This window comes from Coregonus lavaretus, assembly GCF_964263955.1.
Source record: "Coregonus lavaretus genome assembly, chromosome: 14".
Taxonomy (NCBI): Eukaryota; Metazoa; Chordata; class Actinopteri; order Salmoniformes; family Salmonidae; genus Coregonus; species Coregonus lavaretus.
Genome location: NC_140001.1, coordinates 39,396,102 through 39,415,106, shown reverse-complemented (window position 1 = coordinate 39,415,106; position 19,005 = coordinate 39,396,102). Strand labels below are relative to the sequence as shown.

General features: G+C 46.9%; 1 protein-coding gene across 2 annotated transcripts in view; it reads right to left on the bottom strand.

Annotated features, from left to right (window-relative positions):
• Positions 1-19,005, bottom strand: part of LOC311141896 (F-box/LRR-repeat protein 17-like) — a 334,017-nt gene that overhangs the window by 186,804 nt on the left and 128,208 nt on the right. For both annotated transcript variants that reach the window (XM_084177395.1, XM_084177394.1), the window contains one exon: positions 9,724-9,854. In XM_084177395.1, the coding sequence (XP_084033521.1) occupies positions 9,724-9,854 (131 nt within the window). The remainder of the gene's footprint in view (positions 1-9,723; positions 9,855-19,005) is intronic.

Below are 19,005 nucleotides of genomic sequence, written 5' to 3'. Positions count from 1 at the left end.
TCTCCTTTGTGTTGTGGGTTATTGTTTCTTTGTTGCTGTTAGTAGTATTCAGTATTAGAACTTCACGGATCGTCATTTGTTGTTTTCTTCGTGGTTGCTTTAAGTTAATAAAGTCATCATGTTCACTCCCAACGCTGCGCTTTGGTCCTACTTTATTGGCGATCGTGACAGAATAACCCACCACAACGAGACCAAGCAGCAGTTGGAATACGAGTGGTGGAGCCAGAAGAGCGAAGGTTGGGAGAGGACTATGGAGGCCTGGTCCACCGAGAGGAGAGACCCCCAGAAATTTTTTAGGGGGGGGCTCACGACGTCGGGGCAGAAGGTGTACGGCCCGGAGGAGTGCAAGAGGTTGGCAGATATGGCCGCCAGTTTAAGGGGGCCACTGGTTACGAAGGGGATGGAAAGTGTGGAGGCACGGCGAGAGGTACTGGGGGGTGTTTCCAGTCCGGTCCGGCCCGTTCCTGATCCCTGTGTAGGGCCAGGGGTGTGTGTCCCCAGTGCGGTTCTGTCTGTCCCTGCTCAACGCACCAAGCCTACGGGGTGCGTCGCCAGCCCAGCTCGGCCTGTTCCTGCGCCCCGCACCAAGTCTGTGGTGCGTTTCGCCAGCCCAGCCCGGCCTGTCCCTGCTCAACGCACCGAGCCTACGGGGTGCGTCGTCAACCCTGTCCAGCCAGAGCCGTCCGCCAGACAGGATCAGCCAGAGCCTTCCGCCAGACAGGATCAGCCAGAGCCTTCCGCCAGCCATGAGCAGCCAGATCCTTCCGCCAGCCATGAGCAGCCAGATCCGTCAGCCAGCCATGAGCAGCCAGATCCGTCAGCCATCCATGAGCAGCCAGATCCGTCAGCCAGCCATGAGCAGCCAGATCCGTCAGCCAGCCATGAGCCGTCCAGCCAGGATCCGCCAGAGCCTTCCAGCCAGGATCCGCCAGAGCCGTCCAGCCAGGATCCGCCAGAGCCGTCCAGCCAGGATCCGCCAGAGCCGTCCCGCCAGGATCCGCCAGAGCCGTCCAGCCTGGATCCGCCAGAGCCGTCCAGCCAGGATCCGCCAGAGCCGTCCAGCCAGGATCCGCCAGAGCCGTCCAGCCAGGATCCGCCAGAGCCGTCCAGCCAGGATCCGCCAGAGCCGTCCCGCCAGGATCCGCCAGAGCCGTCCAGCCTGGATCCGCCAGAGCCGTCCCGCCAGGATCCGCCAGAGACGTCCCGCCAGGATCCGCCAGAGCCGTCCCGCCAGGATCCGCCAGAGCCAGCCAGCCAGGATCCGCCATCTAGTCCGGTGCTGCCCCTTAGTCCGGTACTGCCCCTTAGCCCGGTGCTGCCCCTTAGTCCTGTACTGCCCTTTAGTCCGGTGCTGCCCCGTAGTCCGGTGCTGCCCCTTGTCCCGGTGCTGCCCCTTATCCCGGTGCTGCCCCTTATCCCGGTGCTGCCCCTTAGGCCGATGCTGCCCCTTAGTCCGGGGTTGCCCCTTAGTCCAGGTGGGGTTAGGTGGAGGGTGGTCATTGGGAGGAGGCTACCGAAGCAGGTTGTGACTGTGGTGGGGTGGGGATCACGACCGGGGCCAGAGCCGCCACCATGGACAGACGCCCACCCAGACCCTCCCCTAGTCCTGATGTTGGTGCGCCCGGAGTTCGCACCTTTAGGGGGGGGTACTGTAACACTCTGGCTCTATGGACGTTTATATTGAGCCAGGGTTGTTCATTTTCTTGTGTTTGGGTGTATTTCATTTGGTGGTGTTGGGGATGGGTGAGTTTCAGTTTGTTTGTGTCATGTGGTGATTGGTCGATGACTCCCAATCAGAGGTAACGAGTGTCAGCTGTCGGCTCGTTATCTCTGATTGGGAGCCATATATATTCTGTGTGTTTTCTCCTTTGTGTTGTGGGTTATTGTTTCTTTGTTGCTGTTAGTAGTATTCAGTATTAGAACTTCACGGATCGTCATTTGTTGTTTTCTTCGTGGTTGCTTTAAGTTAATAAAGTCATCATGTTCACTCCCAACGCTGCGCTTTGGTCCTACTTTATTGGCGATCGTGACAACTCTAATTGATTCTCAAAGAATTCCTACCTTCATATTAATCAATGCATTACTATTATTCTAATTGTAGTCTTATAGAGTTATTACTAAAATAACTCGTAAGTCAGGTCATCTTAGAAGATCATTTTATACAATAACTGGACTGGTGCCCCATTAAAAGTCCCATAGTAATAAGTGTACACACTACCTTACACACACAGTTAATTAAGCAATTAACATTTCATCATGCTTAGGGTCATGTATAAAAATGCTGGGCAGGCCATTATTTTGGCTACCACAGGTATGCCCCCATAGGATGACAATGCCCCCATCCACAGGGCACGAGTGGTCACTGGATGGTTTTATGAAAACGATGTAAACCATATGCCATGGCCTTCTCAGTCACCAGATCTCAACCCAATTTAAACTTATGGGAGATTCTGGAGCGGCGCCTGAGACAACGTTTCACGCAACCATCAACAAAACACCAAATTATGGAAATTATCGTGGAAGAATAGTGATGCATCCCTCCAATAGAGTTCTAGACATCTATGCCAAGGTGCATTAAAGCTGTTCCGGCTCATTCCGGCCCAACGCCCTATTAAGACACTTTATGTTGGTGTTTCCTTTATTTTGGTAGTTACCTGTATATACCTTCATGCTACACACATATCACAACTGCTGCTATCAGAGTCTTATTATTACTGAACTATTTAAACACTTGCCCCCCATCCCCCATTCCCTGATACACGTGTAAATATTGGACTATAAATTGTGCCTTCACGTATTATAATTAAATGTTTATTCTATTCTACGGATCCATTTACTTTATGTTCGTATTCTTATATTTTATTATTTCTTATTGTTGTTGCATTGCCGAGAAAGAACCTGCAAGTAAGCATTTCATTGGACGGTGTATACCATGTGTATCCTGTACATACGACTAATAAAACTTGAAACTAACACAGGCAGGGTTAATGCTAAGACATGCTGATTTATCCAAGTGTCCATAGCGACTAGTATTGTAGTTTTACTGACCGCTTTTTACTATCCTAGAGAGGAGGAGATGGTTTGGATTTAAGTAATGTTTATATTTGTTATAAAACACTTTTTAAAAAATAAAAAATTCAAATGTGACTTTTGGGGAGGTGGAAGTGAGTCATGTTAAACAAACTTTCTCTCTCCTCTGACTGCTATCCCTTTGTTTCTTTGTGACAACATCTTCTATTTGACTCGTATCTCTCTTCCTCTCTGTGTAACATTACTGACATGCTGAGATGGCTGCCAGTGTTTACCTGCTCTGGGTCATCACATGAAATGTTATACCATTCTCAGGAAATGAAGATGACCAAATAAGGACCTCCTGTTGTCCCAGTCAGACAGGCATTGGTCGAGTGTTCAGGCACAATGGTTTCCTAAAGCTAGGTGGTGAGAGGGGGGATAAATTGCCAGGGTATTTTACCTCCCCGTGTCCTGTATTTTTGATGACACTTCATTTAATCACACACATACACAACCTCCTCCTGGGTTCTATCTATCGGATGTCCCCATCAGGGGGAAATTACACCAGGAAATAAGGGGTCATTTTACACCTGTTTACCTCCACACACACACACACACACACCTCGTCTAACACATAATGTGCGAGGTCAAGCCCCCAAAAACCACAGTGGTAATCTAGCAGCAGGAAGGTAAACTGGTAAGAGGGGAGGCAATGGTGGAAACTGTTTCTGCTGGATGGCTGATTGGTAGTGGGGCTTTCATAGAGTGCGTGTGTACATGTGCATGCATGTGTGCGGCTCGAGTGTGCGTGTTTAGGGGAACCTACTCGTTTTGGCGGATCCCATGGCTGATCCTGAATCATATTGCCGGTTCTCTCTCTCCCTCTTTGTCTCTCTCTCTGTGGCTCTCTTCCTCTCGCTCTCTCTCTCTTACTCTGCAGCATTATATTCTGACATGCTAAACTAGGCCTGTCCAGAAGAGGAACACACCCATAGAGGTAATCTCATTCTCAAACAGACACCCTAACACAATCTCTCTCTCTCACCTCTCTGAGATATGTGACATTTCATAACAGTAAACCAGATTATCAATTTGATTTGCTTTCTGGGCCCTTGGGCACTCAGCAGCAGATAGAGGCCAGAAGGTAATACAGTACAGCTGATATACAGCCTGGTATACAGTCATACAGCCTAGGATTTATTCACCTTGCAACTGGGGAAATCAAGGTGGTAAACTCTCCCCTCTTGCCTTGCATCTCTCCCCTAACTATCTCTCTGTCATCCCCTGCCGCAGGCTCGCATCAAATCAAAATGTATTGGTCGTGTACACAGATTTGCAGATGTTATCGCAGGTACAGTGAAATGCTTGTGTTTCTAGCAATACACACAAAATCAAAAAAGTAAAAATATGGCCAGTTTACTAGATACACCACCAAGTTTACGAAAATGGATCGCTCCTACAGACAGTCAGTAACGTGGCCGGGGCTTGCTAGATAAAGCAGGCAGACAGGCATCGATGCATTGAGTTACTGTTCGATTGAACGTTAGACTGGGCAAAACAAGTGACCTAAGCGACTTTGAGCATACAAAACATTAGGAACACCTTCCTAATATTGACAACAGACTCAATTCATTGGGGCATGGAATCTATAAGGTGTCTAAAGCATTCCACAGGGATGCTGGCCCACAGTTGTGTCAAGTTGGCTGGATGTCCTTTGGGTGGTGGACCATTCTTGATACACGGGAAACTGTTGAGCATGAAAAACCCAGCAGCATTGCCGTTCTTGACACACACAAACCGGTGCGCCCGTCACCTACTACCATACCCTGTTCAAAGGCACTTACATCTTTTGTCTTGCCCATTCACCCTCTGAATGGCACACATACACAATCCATGTCTCAATTGTCTCAAGGCATAACAATCCTTCTTTAACCTGTCTCCTACCCTTCATCTACACTGATTGAAGTGGATTTAACAAGTGACATCAATAAGGGATCATAGCATTCACCTGGATTCACCTGGTCAGTCTATGTCATGTCTATGTCATGGAAAGAGCAGAGTCATTGAACACTGGTCACTTTAATATTGTTTACATCAGGGGTGTCAAACTCATTTTAGCTCAGGGGCCACAATCTATTCCCAAGTGGGCCGGACCGGTAAAATCATGGTATATATAACTTAAAAACAACAACTTCAGATTGTTTTCTTTGTTTTAATACTATCAACATAAAACATAAAGCTGGAGCCTGAGGACAGTGTGTCCAAAATAGTACAAGCACAACATCACTATTAATCATAAAACACCTGAAGTTTATTTGAAAATTCTAAAGAAAAAGAACACACAAACACACAATGCCTCAGTGATTCACATAACTGTTTCACAGATCACAGAACTATATCAGGGTGTCATTTCTCAGGCAGAAATGTAGATACAAATAATGAAATCCTGTTCCCCAAACAAGTGCAAGAACCACAGAGTCAAGAATAGGTTAAATATACAAATAAAATAAAATCAATTAAAAACAATAGCACATCAAAATATAAACATAAAGCTGGAGCCTGAGGACAGTGTGTCCAAAAGCACAACATCACTATTAATCATAAAACACCTCAAGTTATTTGAAATTCTGAGGACAAACAACACACAAACACACAATGCCTCAGTGATTCACAGAAGTATATCACAGATCACAGAACTATATCAGGGTGTCTCATGCAGCACTTTAAGTGGGGTTGCATAGTTTATTTGACTCCTGATACCTGGCATCTTTTAGCTTTCACCAGCGCATCAATATCAGGCGTCACATCCTGAGTGGCAGCCAACTTCAGGATGTGATTCAAGTGCTTGTGCGTGAGCCTTGAGCGCAGCTTTGTTTTATTCATGACGTTATCCATCTTTAATGACTTGCAACACAAAGCCTCCTGGTGCAAAATACAGTGAAAAGTCCAAAAATCACGTCCTCCATTTGCAGATTGCACTTTCTCTCTGAACTTTGTCACAACGCCTGCTTTTTTCCCGATAATTGAGGGCGCACCATCTGTAGCCAGGCTGACAGCGCGGGACCAGTCCACTCCGACCCTGTCCAGCGCGCCAACGAGTGCAGTGAAAATATCAGCTGCTGTCGTTGTATCTGTCATCGGCACCAACTCCACGAACTCCTCGGTGACGGTCAATGTGTCATCAACTCCGCGGATGAAAATGGCCAGTTGTGCAACATCTGTAATGTCCGTGCTTTCATCAATTGCAACCGAAAACGCTATAAATGACTTTACTTTTTGCTTCAACTGGCTGTCCAAATCCACTGAAAGATCTGAAATCCTGTCTGCAACTGTGTTTCTTGTCAGGCTGATATTTGCAAAAGCCTGGTGCTTTTCAGGGCACACAATCTCTGCTGCCTTCATCATGCATGTTTTTACAAATTCACCCTCACTAAATGGTTTTGAAGCCACTGCGATTTCATTAGCAATGAGGTAGCTAGCTTTCACTGCAGCGTCACTGATGTCTCGGCTGTGAGTAAACACAGACTGCTGTTTCTTCAGACCCACCAACAGTTCATTCACCTTCTCTCTTCTCCGCTGTCCTTGAAAGTTGTCATATTTGTCGGCATGAAGACTCACATAGTGGCGACGAAGGTTATATTCTTTCAGCACTGCAACATACTGTGAACACACCAAACATACAGCTTTCCCATTCAATTCCGTGAATAAATAGAAGGATGACCATTTTTCTTGGAACACTCTGCGTCCACTTTTCTCTTTTTTGACAGAGACAAATTGGGGCAATGAGGGTGCCAAAGCACATAATGTTAAAAGTAGAAGCCGTAATAAATATCGCGGGCAAAACAAAGTAGCTCATCCGGACTGGCTGCACTTGCTTGACCTATTTGCTCTGCCCCGGTATAAACAGTTTGCTTGCTTAACACAATTGCTATTGCGCCATCCAGTGGACACAATTGGAACAGCAGTTTATTTTATTTAAAAATTGCAGCTCATTTTTATACTTTACAAAATCATCTCGCGGGCCAGATTAAACCCGTTTGCGGGCCTGATCCGGCCCGCGGGCCGGACGTTTGACACCCCTGGTTTACATACTGTTTTACCCACTTTATATGTATAGACTGTATTCTAGTCATGGCTCATCCTATATAACTACTGCAGTACACACCTTTTCAATGCATACACTGTCCATACTGTCCATACATAGTGGTGTATAGTGTTGGTACTATAGTGTGGAAAGCTGAGCTGTAGTCGATGAACAGCATTCTTACATAGGCATTTCTCTAGTCCAGGTGGGATAGGGCAGTGGGCAATGCAATGGCAATTGCGTCGTCCGTAGATCTGTTTGGCCGGTATGCTAATTGTAGTGGGTCTAGGGTGTCAGATAAGGTGGAGGAGATATGATCCTTAACTAGCCTCTCAAAGCACTTCATGATGACAGAAGTTTGTGCTACTTGGTGATAGTCATTTAGTTCAGTTACCTTCGCTTTCTTGAGTACAGGAACAATGGTAGACATCTTGAAGCAAGTGGGGACAATATGTCCGTCAACACTACAGCCAGCTGGTCTGCACATGCTTTGAGGACGCGGCTTGGGATGCCGTCTGGGCTGGCAGCCTTGTGAGGGTTAACACGCTTAAATGACTTGCTCACGTCGGCCACGTGAGTAAGTATGTAGGCTCTTTCTTTCTTTCTCTCTCTCTCTCTCCCTCCCTCCCTCCCTCCCTCCCTCCCTCACTGCAGCCTTACATTCTGACATGTTAAACTAGGCCTGTCCAGGAGAGGAACACACCAATAGAGGTAATCTCATTCTCAAACCGACACCCTATCTCTCTGAGATATGTGACATTTCATAACAGTAAACCACATTATCAATTTGATTTGCTTTCTGGGCCCTTGGGCACTCAGCAGCAGATAGAGGCCAGAAGGTAATACAGTACAGCTGATATACAGCCTGGTATACAGTCATACAGCCTAGGATTTATTCACCTTGCAACTGGGGAAATCAAGGTGGTAAACTCTCCCCTCTTGCCCAGTATCCCTTATTTTCTCTCCCCTAGCTCACTCGGTCCTCCCCAGCCGTAGCCCCAACAATCCTGTACACACACCTCGCCACCCAGTCCCACCAACACTAGGTCATTATAGGGCAAAGGCCCGGTGTGTGTGTGTGTGTGTGTGTGTGTGTGTGTGTGTGTGTGTGTGAGAAGGACGGTAACGTATCGCTGCCCCTCTGAGGAATCTGGCAAACGTCATGTTTCTTTATTGGCGGAGTATCCTATAACACCATAACCCTCCAAGTCCAACCACATCGCCTGCAAATTCCTAAATGTATAACCTGGTAAGGAGCTGAGAAACTGAGAAGGCTGGAGCCATTGTATCTAGGCTGCATAGTACATTCAATAGTGTGTTAACACTCCAAAATATTCCTGCTATACCTCAAGTCAGGTAGGCTACTGCCAGAGCCATACATCAATACATAAAACAGATAGAAAACAATATATTAAAAAGAGAAATATTAATAAAACAAGAGCTGGTTTACTCAAGCCACCAAGCCATGCCTCTAAAGAGGTTTGTTTTCCCCCTCTCTCCCTACGGTAACTCCCACTTCCTCCTAAAAGGAAAATAAGATTTCACATTTTCCCTCCTTTGGGATGTGATCCATGAATCCAGCCAGCAGGTTATTTGAGTATGTCCATCATTCCAGAGAAATGGAAGCGCCAATGAGAAAAATCTGCCAGAACCTTTTCTCTCCCCCTCCCTCTCTCACTCTCTCCCACCCACCCCTGGGAGTGAGCAACGTTCCTAGCCCCATCACAGAAAATGTCAAATATGCCATGGAACAAAATCTGTGTGTGCTTGTGTGTGTGCGTGCCCGTCTGGTCTAGAACTGGGAAAGAGCCAATTGGCTTAACTCAGTCCCACAATGCATCAAACGTGTCATAACACAGAAATCCCATACCATGTCAGAGTTGAGTTTCCATTTATTGAAGTCATCACCCCTTTTTTCACCTCCTCTACTCTCCTCCAGCCCCCGAGACTTGACTGTGTAGAAACTAGGGTAATGAATGTCAATACCTGTAGCGCAAGAGAAGTGACATACGGTCCTTATGTGGATGCTAGCAAGCAGGCAAGGTAGTGCTACGTACCAGCAGCCAATCCAGTAGCGGCTGGAAGCTATAGTGAGCTTCAATCTGTTATCGCTGAGTATTTGCATAAAGTTCAGCTTTCCCCGTTTCTTTGGTCCCGCCCTGTTTACGCTCCATCACCCATGCTCGCACTGCCTGATGGTCCCCCCGCCCACTTGACATCTCTCCATTGAAAATGAATGGGTTCAGTTGTTTCATCGCCCCCTAACATGTTCAGTGGGTACGTACTGTTAGAGTAAGCAATTGCCAGTGATTGACAAATAGCCTCCTACACAGTAACACATCAGTGCAACACAGCAACCATCATCAACACAGAACCAGAGGCCTAGAGATGAAAAGCTCGCAACAGCAATTACACCCACCATCACATTCATAATATAGGAGCATAGAGGATATACTGGCTTCACTACAGGAAAATGGCTATGATTCCAGGAACACACACACACACACACACATAGAGAAATATGAACGTGCACATTTGAGCTACAGTATGTAAGCCCTATGGGCCAAACTCATAAAATATTAGTTTGAGATGAAGGTGTGTGTGTGTGTGTGTGTGTGTGTGTGTACCTGTCGTTGATGCTCCAGTTGAGACAGAGGTTGAGGGAGCTGAGGTTCCTACACTTCCGGACCACCTCCATCACGGTCTCATTGTTGAGCTCGGAGATGTGCCGCAGGTCCAGACTGCTCAGGTTATGCAGCTAGGAGAGAGGACAGAGACAGAGGTCAGTACAGACCCACTAACACACACTTACTGCTTTTCACCCCTACCTACATGTACATATGACCTCAATCAATCACCCCAACTACCTCATATTGTTATTTTATTGTGTTAGTATTTTCTTTTTATCTATTTGCTATTTGTCTTACTTGTTAACTGTATTGTTGGGAAAGGGTTTGTAAGTAAGCATTTCATGGTAAAGTCTACACTTATGTGACAAATAACATTTGATTTGCATAGAGAGTCATTCAGCACAAGAAAGTTAAGAGAGGATTACCAACTCAACAAGTAATAATAACACCGGTATATATTTTCTCTGATACACACTTGGCAAGGAGGATGGATAAGCCTGCACGCATGCACACGCCAGGAAGGCAGGATAATAAGTATTATTAAAGATATTATACCATTTCTAAAACACACAACAGGGAAGCAGAGTGTAAAATGTCAGAGTCATGGCTAAACACAAAACAAGCGACCAGTAGGTATTAAGATTAGAGGTATCCTTGTCTGCTCTGTGGGCTTCTAGTCAGACAGACTGGAGGAGAACTAGAAGGGCAGGAAGCCTGGAGAATCCCTGGATCTGCTTCTCTCTTTACACACATTGAAATAGAAATGTGTCTGTTTTTATTGTCAGAGACCGAGCAGTCTGAAAAACATCCAACATAACCATGTGGCCTGGTAAATACATTATAGATTAACCATAGAGTTCACAGTGACTTTACACACACAGGGTTGACAGTACAGAGAGGAACCATAGTCTCAGTCATAATTAGTATGCATAGAGCTTAGCGTTGGGACACATGGACATTTTGGCCTGCACCAACAGGTAGATAACTAGGCAGTCCCTTTGCCTGTTGGCTATGGTATACCTCGGCCCTCCAACATATAGCTTCACAGTCAACCCCTACCCTAGGCCTGTATACCACCCACCCAGGACAGAAAACAACACTACCAGCCTGGAGGAAGATAAATACAGATGCATCACTGTCTTCTCCTCCCTACAGAACAGACACGTCCTCCCCACTGATGCATCAAGGTGCGACACTTATGTTTTAGCGATAGCCCCGTGAATAATCCTCCACTGTAGATCAGTAGAGAGAGAGACAGAGGGAGAGGGAGAGGGAGAGGGAGAGACAGAGGGAGAGACAGAGGGAAAGACAGAGGGAGAGACAGAGGGAGAGAGAGAGACAGAGGGAGAGACCGGGGGAGAGACAGAGGGAGAGACAGAGGGAGAGTGAGACAGTGGGAGAGAGAGACAGAGACAGGGGGAGTGGGAGAGACAGAGGGAGTGGGAGAGGGAGAGACAGAGGGAGAGAGAGACAGGAGGAGAGACAGGGGGAGAGGCCGGGGGAGAGACAGCGGGAGAGACAGGGGGAGAGAAGAGAGGGAGAGAGAGACAGAGGGAGACAGAGGGAGGGAGAGACAGAGGGAGAGACAGAGGGAGAGACAGGGGGAGAGACAGGGGGAGAGATAGAGACAGAGACAGGGGGAGAGGCAGGGGGAGAGGCAGGGGGAGAGGCAGGGAGAGACAGGGGGAGAGACAGCAGGAGAGAAGAGAGGGAGAGAGAGACAGAGGGAGAGAGAGACAGAGGGAGAGACAGAGGGAGAGAGAGACTTAGACAGAGGGAGAGAGAGACAGAGACAGAGGGAGAGAGAGAGACAGAGGGAGTGGGAGAGGGAGAGACATAGGGAGAAGGAGAGACAGAGGGAGAAGGAGAGACAGAGGGAGAGACAGAGGGAGAAGGAGAGACAGAGGGAGAGAGAGAGACAGAGGGAGAGAGAGACAGAGGGCGAGACAGGGGGCGAGACAGGGGGAGAGACAGGGGGAGAGACAGGGAGAGACAGGGAGAGACAGGGGAGAGACAGGGGGAGAGACAGGGGGAGAGGCAGGGGGAGAGGCAGGGGAGAGGCAGCAGGAGAGAAGAGAGGGAGAGAGAGACAGAGGGAGAGACAGAGGGAGACAGAGGGAGAGACAGAGGGAGAGAGAGATTTAGACAGAGGGAGAGAGAGACAGAGACAGAGGGAGAGAGAGACAGACAGAGGGAGTGGGAGAGACAGAGGGAGTGGGAGAGGGAGAGACAGAGGGAGAGAGAGACAGAGGGAGAGACAGAGGGAGAGACAGGGGGAGAGACAGGGGGAGAGGCCGGGGGAGAGACAGCGGGAGAGACAGGGGGAGAGGCAGGGAGAGACAGCAGGAGAGACAGCAGGAGAGAAGAGAGGGAGAGAGAGACAGAGGGAGAGACAGAGGGAGAAGGAGAGACAGAGGGAGAGAGAGAGACAGAGGGAGAAGGAGAGACAGAGGGAGAGAGAGAGACAGAGGGAGAAGGAGAGACAGAGGGAGAGAGAGAGACAGAGGGAGAGAGAGACAGAGGGCGAGACAGGGGGAGAGACAGGGGGAGAAACAGGGGGAGAGACAGGGGGAGAGGCAGGGGGAGAGGCAGGGGGAGAGGCAGCAGGAGAGAAGAGAGGGAGAGAGAGACAGAGGGAGAGACAGAGGGAGAGAGAGATTTAGACAGAGGGAGAGAGAGACAGAGACAGAGGGAGAGAGAGACAGACAGAGGGAGTGGGAGAGACAGAGGGAGTGGGAGAGGGAGAGGGAGAGACAGATGGAGAAGGAGAGACAGAGGGAGAGAGAGAGGGAGAGACAGGGGGAGAGAGAGAGGGGGAGAGACAGGGGGAGAGAGAGAGACAGAGACAGAGGGAGAGACAGAGGGAGAGAGAGAGACAGAGACAGAGGGAGAGAAAGAGACAGAGGGAGAGACAGAGGGAGAGACAGCAGGAGAGAGAGAGACAGAGACAGAGGGAGAGAGAGAGACAGAGACAGAGGGAGAGACAGAGACAGAGGGAGAGACAGCAGGAGAGAGAGAGACAGAGACAGAGACAGGGGGAGAGACAGGGGGAGAGAGAGAGACAGAGACAGAGGGAGAGAGAGAGACAGAGACAGAGGGAGAGACAGCAGGAGAGAGAGAGACAGAGACAGAGACAGCGGGAGAGACAGGGGGAGAGACAGGGGGAGAGAGAGAGACAGAGACAGAGGGAGAGAGAGAGACAGAGGGAGAGACAGAGGGAGAGAAAGAGAAAGAGGGAGAGACAGCGGGAGAGACAGGGGGAGAGAGAGAGACAGAGACAGAGGGAGAGAGAGAGGGAGAGACAGCAGGAGAGAGAGAGACAGAGACAGAGACAGAGGGAGAGAGAGAGACAGAGACAGAGGGAGAGACAGAGGGAGAGACAGAGACAGAGGGAGAGACAGCAGGAGAGAGAGAGACAGAGACAGAGACAGGGGGAGAGACAGGGGGAGAGAGAGAGACAGAGACAGAGGGAGAGAGAGAGACAGAGACAGAGGGAGAGACAGCAGGAGAGAGAGAGACAGAGACAGAGACAGCGGGAGAGACAGGGGGAGAGACAGGGGGAGAGAGAGAGACAGAGACAGAGGGAGAGAGAGAGACAGAGGGAGAGACAGAGGGAGAGAAAGAGAAAGAGGGAGAGACAGCGGGAGAGACAGGGGGAGAGAGAGAGGGAGAGACAGCAGGAGAGAGAGAGACAGAGACAGAGGGAGAGAGAGAGACAGAGACAGAGGGAGAGACAGAGAGAGAGACAGATACAGAGGGAGAGACAGCAGGAGAGAGAGAGACAGAGGGAGAGAGAGAGACAGAGACAGAGGGAGAGACAGAGGGAGAGACAGAGGGAGAGACAGAGGGAGAGACAGGGGGAGAGAGAGAGGGAGAGACAGGGGGAGAGACAGCAGGAGAGAGAGAGACAGAGACAGAGGGAGAGACAGAGGGAGAGAGAGAGACAGAGAGAGGGAGAGACAGAGAGAGAGACAGAGAGAGGGAGAGACAGGGAGAGAGAGAGAGACAGAGACAGAGGGAGAGACAGAGGGAGAGACAGCAGGAGAGAGAGAGACAGAGACAGAGGGAGAGAGAAAGACAGAGGGAGAGGGAGAGACAGGGAGAGAGACAGAGGGAGAGACAGAGAGAGACAGGGATAGACAGAGACAGAGGGAGAGAGGGATAGACAGAGACAGAGGGAGAGAGAGAGAGAGACAGAGGGAGAGGCGGAGAGACAGAGGGAGAGACAGGGGGAGAGAGAGAGACAGAGACAGAGGCGGAGAGACAGAGGGAGAGACAGAGGGAGAGACAGACACAGAGGGAGAGACCGAGAGACGGAGAGACAGAGGAAGAGGCAAGACAGAGGGAGAGAGACAGAGACGGAGAGGGAAAGAGAGCCTAGATATAATATTTTTATTTTTGTATATGGTGTCCATATAGCACATAATTTGAAGCATTCAGTATGTACAAATTTAACTCAATACAAAATAATAATTTATAAAAATGATCAAGGCTCACATGATAAATACATTTCCTAAAGCATGCCCCAGTGATTGACTCTGGATCGAAGGGTTAAATTATTCATAGAGTGGCTGGTGTGTGTGTGTGTGTGTGTGTGTGTGTGTGTGTGTGTGTGTGTGTGTGTGTGTGTGTGTGTGTTTGTGTGTGTGTGTGTGTGTGTGTGTGGCTGAGATATAACTGTATTGTTGGCAAAACAAAGAAAACGCAGACCTAAAAAGACAAACCTTTCCCTCACTGTCTCTGTCTATCACCCTCTCTCTCATGATGTCAAATGTCAAAAGGCTCACCTGCATGCTCTCACAGACACACACAAATACCACACACACACACACCATTATGTATGGTTATTTAATCTGGAGCAAATATTAAAGCTCAACTTCAAAAGTGGAATTCGGTCTTCAATCTTCAAATATGCTTATCTTTGCCCAAATAGAATTTCTTAGCCAGCCAATTCATTGATGTGAATTATCCAATGAGAAATCAGGGCAACAAACCCTCTGTTTTGATTGGCCGATGTGTAGCTGGGTTGTATACGAGAGGAGCGTAGCACAGTCACGGCTGAGACTCTAACTTTGTTAATCCAACTCCAAAAACCACAACGGGGAAAATTCTACATTTTGGCACGCGGATCGAAAAATATCCCCAAATCCCTCAAATAAGGAATTAAAATTTATGTCAAGAAAAAAAATTGTCAAATGAGTGAAATCCATCATGTTGAAAGGGGTGACAGTATTTGTTGTCTCACTGTTGATAGATTATAATGAATAGATTTTTCGGTCTTAATGTATCTGGATAATGACTCACTTCCAGTTATAAGATCAGAGTTTATATTAATTCATTACACTGATCACACAGAGAGAGAGAGAGAGAGAGAGAGAGAGAGGGAGGGGGGGGGGGGGGGGGGGGTTCTGGCAGGGTATTCTAATTGCCGCTGCTTTTTACCGTAGCAGTTTCACTCCTGTGAGTTGGCAGGAAAGGTTGGCTGATTATTCACTGTGTTAATAAAAACACTGAAACCTGTGAAACACAGCTGCTCTGGGCTCAGCGCACACATGCACGCCAGCTTTTCCTCACCTCAGTATTAATCACATTGGGCAACCTAAGGTCCAGAAACAGACTTCTATCATTTTTCTTCCAGTGAACTATTGCCATGGAGAAAGAATAATAATCAGCTTTTTGGGGTTATGAATTTAATAATGGAAAAATGCGGTATTTTCTGTTCCAGTGTGTGAGGTGATGAGCAGAGCTCGAGGTTAACACAGCATGGAAGTCTGTTCACTAATCAATACATTTCTAGTAGGAACAAAGGGAGGGAATAAATAAAGGTTGGCAGGTTGCGTAGTAGTTAGAGCATTGGGCCAGTAACCAAAAGGTGTCTGGTTTGAATACCCGAGCCGAAAAGGTAAAAAACCTGTTGCTGTGCCCTTGAGCAAGGCACTTAACCCTAATTTGCTCCAGGTGCCGTTTTATTATGGCTGACTCTGTAAAACAACACATTTCACTGAACCTATCTGGTGTATGTGACAATATATATATACACACACACACACTGTATATGTTATAATTTTTACTCTGTTCATTGTCTTTTTTTTTGTATGATTATTTTTATATAAATTACATAGATATTATTTATTTGGAATAATTTTGGTGAGAATATTTTTGGGAATACATTCTGCCTGTGCAGATTCCTTGTGACGCTAGTCATAACAAACCAAACACAGCTACTACAGAGCATGGAGACTAGCAAACGCTACAGAGCATCACATTATGAGGGAAAAAGAGGTTTAACATGATATAAAAAGGATCCAACTACCCAGACTGAACCTCTGCATGGCCTGTCACAGGCTCCCAGGGAGACTTGGAATTTCATCATATGGTGAATTTCTAACCAGAATAACTGATATATAAATAGAACTGAACTGTGCATATCTAGCCTTTAATTCACAGTTCTGTTAGTCTCAATTATTATGTTTCCATCTTCTAAAAAACTCTCCATTCCTTTACTGTAAGTCTGTATCATGTGGTAGAGTTCAGTTCAAATCTCTTTTCCATGTCTTTGTGGACCAGCTGGTGAGGTTCGCTCCCACCTACCTCCTCCATAATTAGACACGTCTCAAAAGCAGGAAATGAGAGCACAGGTCAGGGGTCGAATAGAAAATGACACATTTTGTGAAAGAAAAATAAAAGAAAGGTTCGCCTTTGACCAAACTGGGGCGAGAGTTTTCTGAAACTTTAGATTAGAGTGTGTGTGTGTGTGTGTGTGTGTGTGTGTGTGTGTGTGTGTGTGTGTGTGTGTGTGTGTGTGTGCATGTGTTGCCAGTGCACAGTGCCATGACAAACTGTAGCGTTACAGTATTTATTTGCGTAGCGTCAGGTGCCAGACAGGAAGCTGGACCAAAGTCGAGACCACAGGGAAAGGAAATGATGTCATGGTTAGAATAGAACTGGACCCTGAACTATGAGGTCATTGATTCTAGTCCAAGACCTGTGTGACCGGCCCAGTCTACTCCTGCCATAGACACATAACCAGCTTATAGGCTACAAGATCAGATGTGGTTAGGACTGATAGAGCTGGCATGGCTAGTCATAAACACAAAGAGTGTGTATAAATTGTGCTGAATGTTATGTGACCATGCCATAATTTCTAAGAGGAGTAACTAAACAGGTTTGTGAGTAAGACAAAAGTCAATCTGGCAACTATGGAATCAAGGAGCACACAGCTATGACTAGCATGGACAGAGCAACATTTGTCCTTATAGCAAGAGTTGTCTTAAAGAGTTGACCAAGGGCAAAGCAACGCTAGGTGTAGTGTTTCCCGTCTCTCACGCACTCTGTCCAGAGGTGTTGTATGGTGAGAGGACAGGACACCTTCTGTTTGTTTACCAAGGTGAGAGAGAGGAGGAGTGAAGGGACAGGGTGGAGGTGTGAGGGAGAGAGGTGTCACTGGTCCACATTTAAAACACCAGCACAGATGAGAGAGACACAATATCACACAGGTCATTCCACACTAGCTTTCTGGGTCAAATAAATATGACTTAACAACAAGGATATAATACTGAATAATGATAGTAATCTGTTCTCCATTTCTCTCTCCCTCCCTCTCTTCTTATCCATTTCAGTCAGGAGAGCAGAGAGCTGTGGCAGGGCTATCCCTGTGGCATCGAGCCAAATCTCTCTCGCTCTTGCGCTCGCTGTTCTCTCTCTGACACACAGCTGATGGTGTATACGTTTGTATGTGATGTGCGTGCGAGCGTGTGGTGTGATGAGTGTGTGGATGGGTTGTGGTGTATGTGGTCATTTAGCTTAGTGAGTTGGAGAGTAGGTGACCCTCTCTCTATCTGACCAGCCCTCTCACTGCCCTCCCCCTACCACTGGCTGTTATCTACACCAACACACACAGGATTAGAGAGACAGAGGAGGGGAGAGAGACAGAGAGAGATAGTTATTTTATCGGTTTTGTTTTGTTAATCTTTTTACTGAAAATAATTGTTTGTTTATAATGAGTTCTTTCAATATCAGTTGCTGGAATATACAGGGCATTTATTCTTCAGCATTTCGCCTGAAGAGTAAGAGACCAATGATTTATATATACACTAGATGACTTATAGGGGACACTGTGTTGAAGCCACCATGCCTCCATCTTGGCACTCCCTCACTAGTGCAAAAAACATATTTTAGAAGCTATAGAAATGCATTTATTAAGGTCTACATTCGTTTTTGCTGCATTTGTTCTATTACAGATACCTTATTGCATACTTCTAAATTATATTATGTGAGCTAAACATACAAATAAAATACAAAATATAAAAACATTTTCCTTAATGTATAATTATTTGAGATTACTAATGTTACTGTCCCCACTACAAAAAAAATACTTAAATACATGTAATTTTGTCCTTGAAACATTTAATTGAATACTGTAGAATTCCATTCATTACTATGGAGGACTACTCATACTGGGGAGTGCCAATATGGCCGACCGGTGGCTAGGTGTAGTGTTTCCCGTCTCTCACGCACTCTGTCCAGAGGTGTTGTATGGTGAGAGGACAGGACACCTTCTGTTTGTTTACCAAGGTGAGAGAGAGGAGGAGTGAAGGGACAGAGTGGAGGTGTGAGGAAGAGAGGTGTCACTGGTCCACATTCAAATTAAAAGGGTTAATTAATTTGGTACAAATCAGAAATGTGTGATTCAATACAAACCCTAAAAATGGGAAACAATCACATTTGGTTAAAAAAATATATATAATAAATCCCTCACAGAGAGATGTATTTCTCTGTGCCATATACAGTGGGGAGAACAAGTATTTGATACACTGCCGATTTTGCAGGTCTTCCTACTTACAAAGCATGTAGAGGTCTGTAATTTTTATCATAGGTACACTTCAACTGTGAGAGACGGAATCTAAAACAAAAATCCAGAAAATCACATTGTATGATTTTTAAGTAATTAATTTGCATTTTATTGCATGACATAAGTATTTGATACATCAGAAAAGCAGAACTTAATATTTGGTACAGAAACCTTTGTTTGCAATTACAGAGATCATACGTTTCCTGTAGGTCTTGACCAGGTTTGCACACACTGCAGCAGGGATTTTGTCCCACTCCTTCATGCAGACCTTCTACAGATCCTTCACGTTTCGGGGCTGTCGCTGGGCAATACGGACTTTCAGCTCCCTCCAAAGATGTTCTATTGGGTTCAGGTCTGGAGACTGGCTAGGCCACTCCAGGACCTTGAGATGCTTCTTACGGAGCCACTCCTTAGTTGCCCTGGGTGTG